Below are 16243 nucleotides of genomic sequence, written 5' to 3'. Positions count from 1 at the left end.
GTTCCAGGCGCTTCACTGTATTCAATCCATTTTAAGTGGAAGCTACTCGCAGTCACTGAGAAATAAGAAGAGTTTTGTAAACTCCAGTTCTTGCCAAATCATGCAATGTGCCCAAGTTTTATGATGCTATAAAATCTGCAATATATTTTTCTGATGCCCCAGCTTCTGGAGTCATGTATTTATGTGAGAATCGCAGCTTCCATGAAAAGAAAGAGAAAAGGTGGGGAAGGAGAGGGAATGGTGGGAAAGAAAAGAAGCACCCTGGTCACAGTAAATACCAAAAGTGAGACCGCAATACATCTTCAGGATCAGAAGTTATAAAAGTTAGGAGGGTGGGAAATTGTTTTTTGTTCGTTTTTTTAAGTGCACGATTTTTGGCTAACATCATGAGTTTGAGGCCTGTCTTGTGATGTTCCAATACTGGGGATTGGCAGTATTATCAAAATATCCTATATATGAATAAAAGACTATGACAATACTTGAAAAATCAAAAGCAGCAATAAGTGTTATAAAACACAACACAGCAGCTGCTCTCACTGCAAACCACCACCAGAGTGGAATTAAAGAGGTGACTGCTCCTCAGACCTGGGAATGGGCCCTATTTTCAGGTTCTGAAAATAGAAATGAATGAATAGAAATGAATTCATGAAATCCAACAATCAGGTGGGCATTCTTTCCTGATGGGATGAAAGGTCACATGCTTTAGTGATTATACACAGACCTTCTCCTTCGACATCACACCTGGTATCAGACAGAGCTACATAATAGGCTCCTGTCCTCTTCACTGTGCATCTGAAATTTGTCCCCCCATAATGCCTATGACAGCACACCCACATCAAAGCTTCGAATTACAGTAATATATAAAAATGGTAAGCTCTTCACCTACAGCAAATCATGTTCAAGGCAGCGACTAGCAACTTACAGTATGCTGACAATACTGGCTTTGAGGTTAAAAAAAAAAAAATCAGGTCAAGCTGCAACAAGCAAACAGTTACTGCCCTAGATGAGGCAAAAGTCACCTGTGGCCTACCAATGAGTTATGGAAAGCCTGATGTGCCATGGGGACCACCATGTCAATGGCAGAGAAGGAAAAATACAGAAGGAAACCTCTGACTCACTACTTGGAAAGCAAGGCACCTGCTGATCAATCACTTAATGCAGACATACAGAGGAGGACTGTAAAGTGCTTCTGGAAGCTAGCTTTGTTACCTCAAGGTCTCATGCAGAAAAGAGGGCTTTCAGTGCCAAAGATCTCAGTGTATAAAGCACAGTGCTCCCCAGTTTTGGCAAAACTTGGGCCACACTAAAAAGTCACATCAGTTATGCTTGAAGCTAATTTTGAGGATCTACTGGTGGTCATTCAACAATAAGGTACCACATAAAGCAAAGTGATCATACATGGAAACTAGGAACAATATACAAGCGCCTAGTGAAGTCAATGTACCGCATAAACAGCTGTTCCTCAGGGACCTGAGTTAAGGCATGCAGCTTATAGTTAGGACGACTACATAAAAGTTGACCAGAAGAGAACCAAATGCTTGACAAATAACACACCAGATCACAGTGCTTGGCATGTGCTGGTTCAAACATTCAGAGCAGGCAATGCGCAGAAGCCTTTTTAGAGGCAGCTGCTGAAATGCAAACACTGACATAGGCAGCATCCTATCACCACTTGTGATGGGAACCTAGTTAAGCTTAGGTGGACAAAAACATGCTTTCATGTATTCTCTCTTTACCAGTACATTTTATGAATAATAATGTGGATGACAAAGGGACCAGCATTTCTACCTACCCAACTGGACTTTTTAAAAATACATATCAAAATAAATGGGGGGGGGAGGGGAATGAATGTCATGTAAAGTCTATCATGTGAATATGGGCAAGAGGAATCAGATACATCAGCCATGTTGTGGGTCCACACCTTATCAACTCTGTTGGGCATAATCAGGTGGGACTTGGGGCACTGACAAGCCATTGAGGTTTAAACTGCAATCTAGAATTTCAATACTCTGTAGGTCAAGCTATTTATGCCCAGCATGTATCATCAATTATCCTCCAGCAAACCCGTTTCCAAGCCACAGCTGCTTAGAATTCACTTTTGTTGAGTTAGCTGTCAAAGATGCTGTAATAAAAAAAATAAAGAGGCTGTGCTGGTTAAAAAAAAGAACAGGAGAGGAAAATAATGCAATTATTTTTCCTTAAAAGTTTAACATCTGAGGCATTTTCTCAACCAAAATAAAAAGACTATATCACACTGACAGTGAAACAAGTAAGGAAAGAAAGAATCGTAAAGAGGCTTTATGGACAAAATTGGCAGGAGCTCACACTCGGATGCCAGGAGATATAATTGACAGTTATTTTTGCCAACTTTATCTCTTGCTGAACATGTCAAAAGCCCAATGAAACAATTTACAGTTTATTCAGGAGCAATAAAATTATTCTCACAACAGTGCTCTTTAAAAACCCCGTCTCCCTCCGCCTTTTCTTTTTTTTTTCTTTTGCATGCATAGGCCAAGAGAAACGTAGCTTACTTATTTGAAAAAATACGTTACACAAACTTCCAAAAGGCAGAAAATTTACATCATATGCTTATCTGCTGTCCATTGACCTCAATGTTGGATGAAATATGAATTATGTTTCGTAAATATTAGGGCTGGAAGAGACCTCGGAAGATCGTCGAATCCAGCCCCCTTCTTCCAATCCTTCTTATACTCAGCCATTCAAAAAAAAAAAAAAGAAGAAGCGGTGAACAACCTTCAACTAAAATTGCAACTAACTTTGTAATGGCAACAGCCATTTTTATTTCATTATGCTAAATTCAGGGTGGTACGACATGGTTGAGAGTAATACTTCACTGATGGACAAGTCCCAGATAGTTACATATTTCATTATAGGGGGAAAAAAAAAAAAAAAAAACAGTAAAAGCTTTGTTATCCAGCATGAGCGGGGTAAGTGAGGTGACAGTTACATAAAAATTACACTTACCTGAGGGCAGGGGGGTTTTGGCCGGATGCTGCACACAGAGCAGAGGGCATGCGGAGTGGCAGCAGTGCAGAGGGGTGGGTGGCAGTGAGCTTTCGCCACCACATGCGAGCTTTCCCCCCTACCTTCACCCCCCTGCATCCAGCATGGTGGAGCACATGACAGACGCAAGTGACCAAAACCTCCATCACAAAGAGAATGAAGTCAGCAGTGCCGTCCCAGAATTTAATGGTGTTGCTACAATAGGCTACTTTGAACAGCACACTGTTTCAGTGCATCCCTCTGTGATGTCAACATGGAGCCCCCTGCAGAGATCAAAGATGTTCCACTACCAAACTCCTTAAGTAAACTCCCCAGGGGCACAATTACCCTGCTGGTGCAAGATGCAATGTAATACAGCAAGCTTTGCCCACAATCTCTTCTAATATTCAGACAGAGAAAACATATCTTAGAACCGTTCTCTGTTCTGAAAGGTAATAGGCTCAGAGCAGATGAAGTGTGCTTCTCTGCAGTGCTCCCTGGTGAGATACCCAAGCAATGCAGAACTGATTTCAAGTTTTCCATTGCAATTAATTTACAACCCCGCACCCCTTACAAAGCTATCCGTCTCCTTCACTGAAACCCAAATATTAACATCACAATGGAATTAAATTACCAGGCATTGTACCATTCACCCTCAGACTCTGCTGTGTGAACTAGCAGGTATACTGCAGGCTCAGCTGCTAAATTCCTCAAAGAGCGAGATAATATGTCGATCATCAGCATGATAATGCTTTATAGCAATGTCTATCAGCACACAGTATGTACATTAATATCTTAATAAATATTCTGCTGCATCCTGCCAGTTCAGAAACAAAGACATGTTAGGCAGTTTTTATCATCTACATCCTTAATACAGACAACTAAAGAATTGCCACAACTTGCTATGTCAGTATGAAATAAGGAGACATTATTCCATGAAGTGTTAAAATATATGCAAGAACCACTCCAACCATGTATCATTAGATACCTTCTTAATGGACTTGTTACAACCCTTTCATTGGGGATCAAAACAGCTCCAGATGGAGTAGAACCTCATGTGGTTGTATGTTTATCTCCAGTATGTCACAGATTCAACAAACACACACAGTAGGTGCCGTATAAAACCAATTTACATATTATAAAATGGACTATGCTGATAAATGCATCTTATCTGTTTAACATGACTTACTGAGTCATTTAAAATAATACAAGTTTCAGAAACCTAAAAAGCAGTAGGAATGAGTAAAGCATCCATTAAACAACTAGACAAGAATGAAAAAACACTTGAAAAACAGAGCTTTTGTAACCCAAATAAAAAAGAATCTCATGCACAGGTCAACTGTGTTTACCTCATTATTCAACTGTAATGCTTGCCCATCTTGCATTGCAGTTGGTACTATGGCCCATGTTAAGCTGGCACTAGCAGACGATAAGGAGCTGAGGGCACCATTTTTCAGTTCATCAGTAGAATGAGACTTTGGCCCATGCCATCCCAGAATATTTTCTGTAAATAGAAAGCTAGAGTTAAATCTCACGACTTAGGTTCTAGATCAGTTCATCTCTCTCATTTTTCTAATACAATGAACAGATACCTGTATATACATTTCTTGGCTCCAGTATTTTTACCACAGAAATAGAAAGGTGTCTGCCTCTCAGATAAATCATTGCAAAACATTTTCTCTGAAATGCACAGCTAATATTCTGGATTTACCAAGAAGATTGAAGCAGCTATTTTCTATATTCAACCATGTATTACAGAGAGAAAATTGTCCTATTTAATGTATCTATTCTCTCTTAAAAAGCACAAAAATCTCAATTCCAATTAAAAAAAAATCTTTTAAAGTAAATTATTTGTGATACTGACATTCTAAAATGTCCTTCACATAGTAAATAGGAATTAGCTTTATGAAACAGGCATCACTTATTTTTTAGTTACTGAATCTGGCCTTTATCCAGAGAGGACTTCAGATCGTATTCCACAGTTTTTTCCCCATTCTTTGTACATATATCTTTACTATATTACCCTATTACAGATCTTTTCCATTGGTCAGGAAATCATTGTAGCACCTCTTTTTTTACGACAGTTGTTTAAATGTAGTATGCATTAGAAAGATACAAATTAAAAGACAAACATAACCCAAGCCCCTAAACCACATCAACCTGGAACTCTTGGGATAACTCTCTGTTCTGACTCAAGCGAATATTATAGGAATAAGGGTTTCCTGGCCAGAATAGAAAAAAAACAAGAGGACATCTCTGCTGCAACTTACCTTCCCCTGGCATAGTGAGGTATGTATTGCTTTCACCACTGCTCAGGACAAGAACTAACCGTCTTACATTGCAATAACATTCTTATATTGAGGCAAGGGTTTAGGTTGGCTCCTCTCACAGTGCACATGGTTACATACTGGAGCAGGTTACTTAAAAAGGCTGTAGGATCCCCATCCCTTTAAGTTGTTAATAGCAGTTTAGACAAAGACTTTAAGGAAATGGTTCAGGCAAAGATCTAGGTCTTGTGCATGGAGTTAAATCAGATGACTTCATGAGGTTCCTTCCTGCCTTCTTTTTCCATGATTCTATAATGCTTTGATACTGTTAAAGATTGCCTCCAAATTATCACCATCACAAATTCAAAGGCTTACATTTTTTCTCTTCACTACACAAAATAGTTGCGTTTGCTGGATGGATTTATGACCCAGATACCTTGTTCTAAGTGGACCCAAAACCCTCAGACTGATCATGACTTTCCATTCAATAACAGACAAATGTTATTGATACCAAGTGACAGCAGATAAGAACGATGCAAATAATTCTGTATCTACCCGTCCTAGAGCTGCAGAGAGTCAAGGTACATCTGGCCAGTACATTGAGGTTCTCTCTTGAATGTCAGATGTCAGCAGCCTTGAGGTTGGAGGCTGAGTTCCCTCCCCCCCCAGTGGAGCGGGTATGAGGGGCTGGTAGTATGCCCTCTGTCCATGGTGGCCTCAGGTTTCCCTCTCAGGGACTCTCTGCTGTTCTGAAATCCCTTCTTTTGTATTCTTTTCCCCTCTGTGATGACTCCTTGCTGGCCATTGCTGATTGGTCTCTCTGTGGTCATCATACTATCCATGTTTTGTCCTATCAGCACATTCCTTTCTTTCACAAACCCATCACACGCATACATCCTAATTTGGGCTTTACCGATGTCCTTCTAATTTGGTCCATTTCCCCAAAACTGGAAATCCCAAGGTCTTTGCACTTGGGCACTGTGACCTGGTGCCACCTTATCTCATGTTATGGAACACTGTGGAACTTGTCTTCAATTTTCCAGCTTGTGTGTCTGTTTGCTGCTTGCCTGCATCAGATACAGCAGACCTTGAGGAAACTGTATCATAAAACAGGCTTTTTAGAAATCAGTTAACTTTTGCTGTTGCCCAGGACCATTACTCTAATGCATATCTACTTTACCTATACGACAGTTCCCGAAACCAAACCTCTAAATACCATTTTCTAGCCATCAGTGTTAATATAATGGTTCATATGGACCCAATTACACAATATACTCAAAACAAGGGGCTCTTTCCTATTGCTTTGGGAGGTGGAAGAGTTCAGTTTTCTAAAATGTTGTCAAAGAACAGTATAATTTGACTGTAAGAGCAAACATGACAGCAGCTTTCATATATAACTGAGTAGGCACCTATACTTAATTACCAGGAGCACACTGGACAGTAAAATTTGATACGAATTATGAAAAAGTAGTTTCTCCTTCACTTACTCGAGAAACAAGGCCAGGAACGTTTCATGTTTTCCCTGTAACAATTAATGACATCACAAAGACGCACAGCTCTCCTTGCTCACCATGAACTTCTGAGGTCACCAGCTGCACAAGAAAACCCAGGAACCAAGGCCTCAATAGCTATATTAAATAGGAACTAATTTTGAAAGATCTGTAAGCTTAAGTATGAAAAGCTTATTTTTTTATTCTAACTATACAATCTCTCAACTAGCAAGTAGTATGGAGAATAAACCAGGAGAAAATAAGTTTAACCATAATTAAAGTTATGTACAAAAATTCTATAACAAAAATGTAAAAAAATTCCCATAACTGGAATACTGATAAGAAATACCACCTTGTTCAGAAAAAAGACAGGCAAAAGAAAAAAAGGATATATACACTTGCTCTGACATCCAAAATGTGGTGGGAGGCAGCTCTACTGAAAGCCTCTAAGTAAAGATAAAATAAAAGAAGAGATCTAATGCTGGGGATTCACTGAAGACCATAAGAACCAAGATGATCAAGTAACTGGGGCTTTCTTTGTTTTTGATAAACAGAATCAGCCAAAATACAGAACTCTGTGGTAATACGGAACAAGAACTAACTAGATATGCATCAATATACTAATATGGCAGAACTCTGTTGAAGTTTCTGGAATGCTGTAGTGACTTAAATAAAAGAGGTAGAGAAATCTATTAACAGGGAGGGTGTCTTCTAGCATCTGAACAACAAAGAGGAACTGGGGAAGAATATTAAATGGTAGAAAGCAAGGTAGGTGACAGTGGGCATGTCTACATGTTCATTAATGCACCACAGTTACTGCACATTAAAATTTAGCACTTCCATAACCAAGTACTAAATCACTGTGCAGTAACCAGTGCTACTGTGCAGTAATGCCAGCACACATCTTTTTAGTGACGCTACCACACAGTAGCTAATACTACTGCACAGTAACATATTAGCACTGTTTTTGATGCAACACACTACTGTGCATTGAGAGTCTCGTATAGACACCCAGTGACCATGACATGGGTTCATGATTCTTAGGGAGGGAAGAAAAGAACAACAAAAATAAGGATAATGGACTTCAAGACTTCAATAAACATACAATTGGCTAGATATATCCCATTGAAAACAAGTACAAGACAGAAAGCAGTGCATGGGGATTGACAGTTATTTAACTTAAAAATATTTAGGTCATAAGCAATCTATCCCAATGGAAAAGGGACTAAAGAAGCAATAAGAGACTAATTTGGCTAAACCATGTCAGTGACCTCAAGGAATTGTTATACAAGTAGAAACTAGGTATTAAAACACAACAAACACGCTTACTATGGGCATAAAAGGTACAACAACAGCAAGAAAAGGCAAAAACCGAGGGCAAAGGCAGAGACTGAAATACAACTAGCAACAGACATTAGAAAGCATGTTAAGTGCATTCACTGAAAGAGGAAATTTAAAGAAAGAATTGGTCTACCATCCAATGAGAAGAGAAAGGTAGTAAGTAGCCAATGATGCCGAAAAGGTTGAAGTGTTATTAAACCTTTTTTTTGCTTCAGTCTTCTCTAAATGACTATGATGAGATAGTTAAAAATATTATCAGTCATAAGGAGGCAAGAACTCTGGCCTGAAGAACTTCATCCTAGAGTACTTCAGGAACTGGTTGAAGCCATCTCAAAAAATTAGAAAGATTAGGAAGTTACAGAATAATGGAAAAAGGACAAACAGTCTATAACAGGAGAATGATTAGGGAACTCAGGAAACTATAACCTAACTTCAATTCCCAGGAAGAAAACCAACCTAATTGGTTTGTAAACACAAAGCAAACAAATTGCTAAGCAACAGCCAACACTGATTTATCAAGGTGAAGTCATGTTAAACAAACCAAGGACTGTGGACAGGGCTGAAACCACAGTTGTAATATAAAGGCTTTTGAGACACTGTCCCACATAACAGCACCTTAAACAAACAAGCAAAAATATGGAGAATACTATAGGAGACTACTATAACATAAGCACATAGCTAGTTGGAAGCTATATTCAAAGGAGTATTAGCCCTATTTAATGGCTAATATATCCTGGAATTTTGTTTAAAAGGGGTCTCTGTCAAGTCCAGAATTACTCCATATTTTTATTAAGGACCTGAACAAGGGAAAGGAGAGAATACATTTATTAAAATCTGAAAATGATAGCGAATTGGGAAGATGCAATTGAAATTCAAAGTTATTTAGATCTCTTAAAGAAATGGCCTGAAATAAGTAAGACGAAATTCAACAAAAAGTAGTATAAAATAACCAAATATAAAATACAAATTGGAGAAAGACCACAGTGGCAGTAGGTCTACGGAAAACAATTAGATCGAATATAACTAGATCGAAGTGAAATGTCAGTCAACAATGGAACACTGTGGCAAAAAAGTGAGAGATGCATGAATAGAAGCATCGCCTGTAAGAAGCATGAAATGATTCATCCACCCATGGTCTCACCTGCCGTACTGGGTCAAGAAAGAGGCATACCAGTTAGAAAGAGGCCAGAGGACAGAATCAACAATATTCAGGTCTAGAAAACATGACCTGCAATTGGAAAAAAATTAATAAATGAAAGAACTGGGTTTCTTTAGTTTAGACAAGAATGAGGGTAGAGGTCTTAAATAGTTTACAAATCTTCCTCTTTGCAGTAAACTGTTATCCATGCCACCAGCGATAGGGCAAGTAGTGATGGGATTAAACTGCAAAAAGGGAGATTTAAATCAGATTAAGGTTAGATTAGTAAACACTTTTTAACTAAGCACTATGGCTCACTTCCAAGGGTTGTCATGGGATCTCCATCACTAGATGTCTTAAAGAGAAGATTAGGCTAATATCTTGATGTACTTCCCAGCCCTCTAGGATTCCCATTAGCTGAGGGGCTCATTAATACTTTGCTTCATTATTTCTACACTGCTGGACTTGGAGAGGGGGAGAAAGGGGAAAAAAGAGGGGAGGGGAGATGTAAACATTTTAAGTCAGTGGAGCCTTGTCTGAACCCAAAGTGAGATTTGCAGGGATGTGAAGGATTCAGATTTAGATTCTGTTGGAGATCCTACTTAAGTTTTTGATCCTCATTCTATTTTTGTTCACTGCTCACTTGTTGTAAAGGCAAAGCAATTTGTCTCTAGAAAGAAAATGAGCTCTAGCAGAACTGATGTGTTCTGGCGAATGTCCTGGAAGATCCAAAGAGCTCTACAAAAGATGAACGGAACTTATCTTCAGCATGAAAGGGTAACACCAAAAGAAAAATCAACTAAAAAACGTGTCATGTTGTTTTGAAAACAAGGTTCTTTGGGTGAATCTAATATCTTTTATTAGACCAACTTAAAAATAGTTGGAAAACAATTAAGCAAGTTTTTGGGTTCAAAAACCCTTAGTCAGGCTAAAGAAGTTTCTGCAGTTTGTGTGCTCTCTTCCTGGATAGAATGAAAAGTAAAGCAGCCAGAGGCTGGGCTGGTATGCATACAAGACAGGTAGCCAGTGAAAATGTAGACTAAGGAGTCAATGGGTGAGAGAAGGGCAATGAATAGTGGAGAGATACCTGGGGAGTCAGATGTCAGGCAGGTTATAATGTGTCATAAATCCAACACCTATATTTAGTCCATGATTTTTAGTATCCAGGAGGTTGATGAAGTGGAGTTCATAAGCTTGTCTCTGGGAACTTTATTTTGAAGAAATTATTGCAAAAGTAGAAGCAAGTCTTTCTTTATAAAGATCCCATATAGTTATTTCTGGTAATTGGTACAGATCTAAAACAGCAAGAATGCTCTGAACCAGAGCAACTTGACCAAGCTGGAGTAAAACTGACAATCTGTTTATATCACAAAGTTTAATAAAATTTATACAGCCTCAAAAGATTACATTTATGTAAGATTCATGCATATCTCTTGTTCTTTATTAGTTGACAATTTTGCAAATACACACGAACACGCAGTCAAAATTGCCCTTGCAAAATGAACAAGTCAATGTTGTATTATTATTCGCCCCCTTGTTCAATTATAGAATAATTGAATTGTCCAACCTTTTCAAAAATGGAACAAAAAAGTATATCAGTTCATTATTCCCTTGGACTATCTATCCTCTCATGTCCCTTAAATGCACGCTGCAGCCCTGTTAGCAAATATGAAAAGATTTAGGAGGTTTGGAGGTGGGGGAAAGAGGGCATTCAATTTAAAAACTGTTTGTGTGGGGGGCGTTAATCAAATTGACATTAGAGAAAGTGTAACTTCAAGGACACCTCACCTGTAGTTTAAATTCAGAAAGGCAAAACAAAGTTGGCTGCACAAATACATACATAACATTATTTTACAGGTATTTTATTTCCTATCTATATAACAAATAATTAATAGATATTACTTTAATTCCCTTTTTTTCTTTTGACACAGACATCTGTTACCGAGGCCAGAGCTTACCATCTGTTCCTCATTCTTTTTCCTAGGTCTTAAACTCTGTAACAGAATTAGAAGCTATGTGAAATATGTAAGAATGCATTTCTGTTTGTCCCAAGGGCAACCACCACCACCACCATTGAGGAAGAACAACACTTGTCAACTTAATTAGTATTTTAAGTTGCTGGTAAGGCCTACACAACCAGCAATGTTAAGATGCCTTCAGCCAAGGTCCAAAGGGCAAAGCACACCCGTTTCCAAACATCACTTCAGACCAGAAAAATAATTCTGTTGTACTCCACCTGCTTGCAATCTGACCACTTTACAAAGCAGTGGGAAATACAACAGCCCACAAAAGCAGAAATGAAATTTTTGGCCTACCCCTTAAAATAAGGCTGCAGTCATTACCCATAATACTTTAGAAAGCTAAATGAAATAGTTTGTAAGTAGGAATGATATACTACAAGAGAGTTTTCAATACATTTTATGAACATGTTATTCAGTTCAGATGTTCACTTGTGACATGTCAGATCCCCAATTTCATTTTTTTAAATTTCCCAAATCTAGTTTTCAAGGAGAGATACAGATAGGGGCATCTTTTCATTCCAAAACAGAAGCTGGTCTTCCTCACTGGGAGCTAAGGTCAGTGGTGTTTAACCTGTGACCCATGGACTTGATCCAGCCCCCAAAGTAACTGGATCTGATCTGCAGCATGGGAGATTAGAGACAAGCAGCTCCGCTGGGTGCATCCTCTTCCCTATGCCGCCGATTCCCTCCACGGCCCTCCCTGCTCTTTCCCTCTCCTCTCCTTGCCTTCCCCAGGCAGAAAAAGACACTTCCATTCCTCCTTCCTCTACCAGAGTAGTGGCCAATGGTGCAAACAGGTCACAAGAATCCAGCCCGCAGCTCTACAAGGTTGAGCTCCACTGATCCGGTACCTCATTCTGCTCCCCAGAAGAAACCAAAGTCTTATGAGTGCTAATAAGCAACAGCTCTTTTAGTGAGGCTAAAAGTTCAGTTCTACCCTTTTTCAGCAGGCTTACAGAAGAATAACTTCCCAATTGTTAATGTTCTTCTGTTGCATTTCAGAAACTTTACAGAAAGTCTAGAAAATGCATTACTGTAAGGGACAAGTTCCCCGAATTGTTCCCTGTTTTGAGTTGTTTGCTCAGTGGAGTTCAGACCCAGAGGTTTCTGGAAAGGCTGAACTCTTAGAACCTTAATGAAGTGACGACCTACTTTTCATTACTGAGCATGCTCAGCAGCACCCACATTCTGGCAGGAAAGAATGAGAGATGAAATGAGTACGTTTGAGTGAGACTGACAGGTAGAATGTCGTGTGCAATGGTGAGGTGCGGTGTGCAATAAAGCAAGAACATGTGCACAGGCGTGCGATTGTTTCGTCAATGACCGACAGGAATGATGTGACATTGAATGTATAAAAGGGTACTGATCAGACAGATTAGCATTCTCTGCAAGTTTGACTAGTGGGCAGAGTTGTTGTGGAGTATGCCACATCGTTGTCATTCTGTGTAGCAGTGATCATTGGTCAGTTGCACCCAGGACCACGAGCGTGCTTGGTGCGGGTAGTTGCATGACTGGCGTGTCTGAGGCTGGAGGGCCTGGGAGGCCAATAACCTGTGACGACCCAGTGCGAGTGACAACCCACTGAGATTGAGAGAGGGAGTGATGGCCTGAGAGGCCAAGATCTCCTTCCTCTGTGTGCCTGGTAAGCACCTGGGTTATCACTCCTGCAAAGGATGGGGGGAGAGCATGTAAATACTCTCTATTGCCTCTTGTAGCTTGCTGTATTTTGTTGGTTCACTGAAGGTGTATTTTGATCTTGCATTTGTTGTATTGGTTGGAGTATACTGTATTAGGTTAATAGCTTCTTGTTGTTGATGTTCCTGGTATTAAATATACCATATTGTTCAAACCTTAATTGGAGTTGGTGTTTATTTATCAGACCATTCACCAGCACTGGCCAGACTCGTTAGCCTGGACTGATAAGAGATTAATTACCCACCCCTTCAAACGGAGGGAAGTTCGGAGGACTAACAACCATCATTTGCATTAATCTGCATATTGTAATTCCCTCATTCAACATTACTTTGCTTAAAGGAAAATTAATGTAAACACAACGTTCATAACCTGTACTTCAACCACACATTTAATCATTATCAGCACTAAAATTGTGCTTGGCATGTGTTACATCAGTGTGAAGTAACCAAACAACACAGGTAGGGGACAGTGTAGGTTTAACAATGAAAGCCAAAGTCCCTTTAGATGAGACTGCAGGACTTTGTATTGAGAAGACTGGAATGGACTGGACTGGACTGTTGGGACACTTGCTGAAGCAAAGACGAGCTTTGCAGAGACTGCCAACAGCTAGATTACACTACCACAGTTTGCTTTGTACTTCACATAGAATTTAAGTGTGCATGTTTGTGTACTGAGAGCCCCTACAGAGAATATTCAGAATTATGCCTCTACTTACCAGACAGAGACCCAATGAGAATCCATCAGGGTGCAGCAGTGCCCCGTACACAAATGAAACCCAGCACCAGAGACATACTCTGCATTTGTGTTGCTCAGTGTTAATGAAATAAATGATTATCTGGGGATCTACAAGCATGTGTGGTAATCATGAAGAGCTGCAAGATGTTGGGGGGGGAGCAGGAACAGTGGAAACATGAAAATTAACTATAGAAAGGTCAGGTTAAGAACATTTCTTTAATTTATTCTGTGTGTGGAGCAGTATAGGAGCCTGATATTCTAGGTAACTAACTAGTCTTAAAAAAAAATCCCATTGACACCCAAAACTTATCTTTTACGGTTTGTTTGTTTTTAAACAAACTTTGGATAATGAAAACATAAATGTATTCTGATATACTGCAAATGTCGGTGTATGCAGATAAAACAGCATATTTATAAAAACTGACAATAATACAATCAGCAACTGGCCCTTAGCAGTTCAGATTCAGTGGGCATCTATGACAGACCCAGAGTTAGATCTGGAATCTGCCCTCTGCTCCCGCAAGCATACAACAGAATAATATTTTCAAAACTGTATTTGCTGAGGAACAAGGTAATAGGATCCTGCTGCCTTATAAACTCCACAGAAGCTGCAGTCAGCAGCAACAGCTAGAAGAAGTAAACTACTTCTCTCTTTTGCAGGTTAGGGGCAAAGGACTGGTTTTACTTCCCTCTGTAGTGAATGCAAATTATCAGAAATGCGTAAGGAAAGTTGAATTATTTTACAGAAAGAACAGTAAATAGGTATTACTGATTTCCAGATAAGGTCATAAAGTCAAGTACTAATGTATTTAAAGGAAAATATGGCTGACTACATGGAATCTGGTAAGTTAAAAAGGCAATTGATTTTATGCTTAAGAACTGACATCTTTCTGGAAGGCTGAAAGGAATTTAACTGAGTATATTTTCATCTCTCCTCAGCTTAGCTACTGAAGAACCTCTTTTTTTTTTTTTTTTTTTAAAAAAACACTTCTTTGGCACAAAACATTATAAAAAATAGTCAGCCCTTTGCCCATCCTGTAAAATCACATTTTCTTTTTTGTGATGAAAGACAGTCACTAATGAGACCTGTTGAGAAAAGTTCTGCACACCTTACCATGCCTCCAAAATTCTCCTCAGCCTCAACTGCACCCACCTGCCAAAATAGGTACCACAAAGAGGTGCTCTAAGCCCAACACAATTCTGTTACATCTATGATAACTAATGCAAAATAGATAATGTATTTTCCATGAAGTGGTTACGTTCAATATAAGGAAGGTATTTTTCTCCCAATTGGTGGATTCTTTACTTACAGAAGATACAGGGCACATCTACATGTCCAATTAATGTGACTGAATATACTATGGCTCAATTTGAGCCAGACTAAACTAATCGCATCTACATATACATTTAGGTGCTGTAATTTACTGCTACCAGATACCACTTGCATCTGACAGGACTATCTGGCAGCACAGTAAATTAGTCTACTGCACCCTAATTATCACACTTGTAGATGGTGATGCTCTACTGCGCAGCAAATTATTCTGCTGCACAGTGAAGTGTCTCACGTAGACATGCCCAGAGATAAAGAGGAGACCATAATTTCCTTTCCTCTCTCATTTAGCAATGTCTATTTAGAAGGAAAACAAAACCAGTACATAAAAACAGTAAGTAGTCATTTTAAACTGTAACATTAAGATTGCTTTTTTTGCACTGAAGTCAAGACCTTATATAGCAGGCTCATTTGGCAACCGGAAGGGAAGTAAGTTTCAGCCCACAAAAGCTTGTGAGACAGACACACACACACACACACACACACACACACACACATATTACTGTGCTCACACTTGCTCTTTAGGCAAATAATCTGTATCCTTTAATAGCAATATAATTTTTACATCCATCTACATGGTATAATAGTAGTAGTATGAGACTTATGTTATAGATTTGAGGGAGTGCAGTCCTAAAAAAGGTATGCAATTAGGACTTGCATAGATCCATGATTTAATTTTGGTTCTTGGTAACAAACTCAACATCAAAGACTGGTAACCAAAATAGAAAAATATAGAATTTAAGAGCAAGACCCTCTCTTCAAAATATTTATGACACCCACCATTGCCAAATCTTTGTGATGACAGGCCAAATTCAGCCACTTAAAGTCCAAGTACAGTAAAAGTCTTTGCTTTAAAAGCCTGGAATAACAATGCAGATGCATGGCATACAGCAAAAAGGAATATTCCATTTAACCCATACATCCAATTGATTTTTCTACCTCTTCTTTCTCTCTCTCTCTACAATATGAACTCCGTGAAGGGAAGAAAGGTAAATGCACATTGAACATTTGTAAATCCAATTCTCATTTCTGCAGGGCTAAGTACAGACATTCAAAACGCCTGAGCCTGAACTGATTCAATCTTTGCAGGTTAGTCTAACCTGCAAAGATTGAACTGGCAAGTAAGTAAACAGACATTCACTTTTGATTTTGGAAATGCAGCCACATGTTTCCAACAGCTCAAGACAGAAGCAAGCATACACTAGAACAAACCCTCTCTTCCC

General features: G+C 39.1%; 1 protein-coding gene across 1 annotated transcript in view; it reads right to left on the bottom strand.

Annotated features, from left to right (window-relative positions):
* The window catches only part of OSBPL10 (oxysterol binding protein like 10), a 205437-nt gene that overhangs the window by 61395 nt on the left and 127799 nt on the right, over positions 1-16243 (bottom strand). Inside the window, exon 6 of the mRNA XM_090046463.1 lies at positions 4353-4507. Coding sequence (XP_089902589.1) covers positions 4353-4507 — 155 coding nt within the window. The remainder of the gene's footprint in view (positions 1-4352; positions 4508-16243) is intronic.

Source organism: Crocodylus siamensis, chromosome 5, assembly GCF_052110815.1.
Source record: "Crocodylus siamensis isolate JL-2025a chromosome 5, ASM5211081v1, whole genome shotgun sequence".
Lineage (NCBI taxonomy): Eukaryota > Metazoa > Chordata > Crocodylia > Crocodylidae > Crocodylus > Crocodylus siamensis.
Note: the sequence above shows the minus strand (reverse complement) of the source record. Positions and strands in the feature narration are given on the sequence as shown.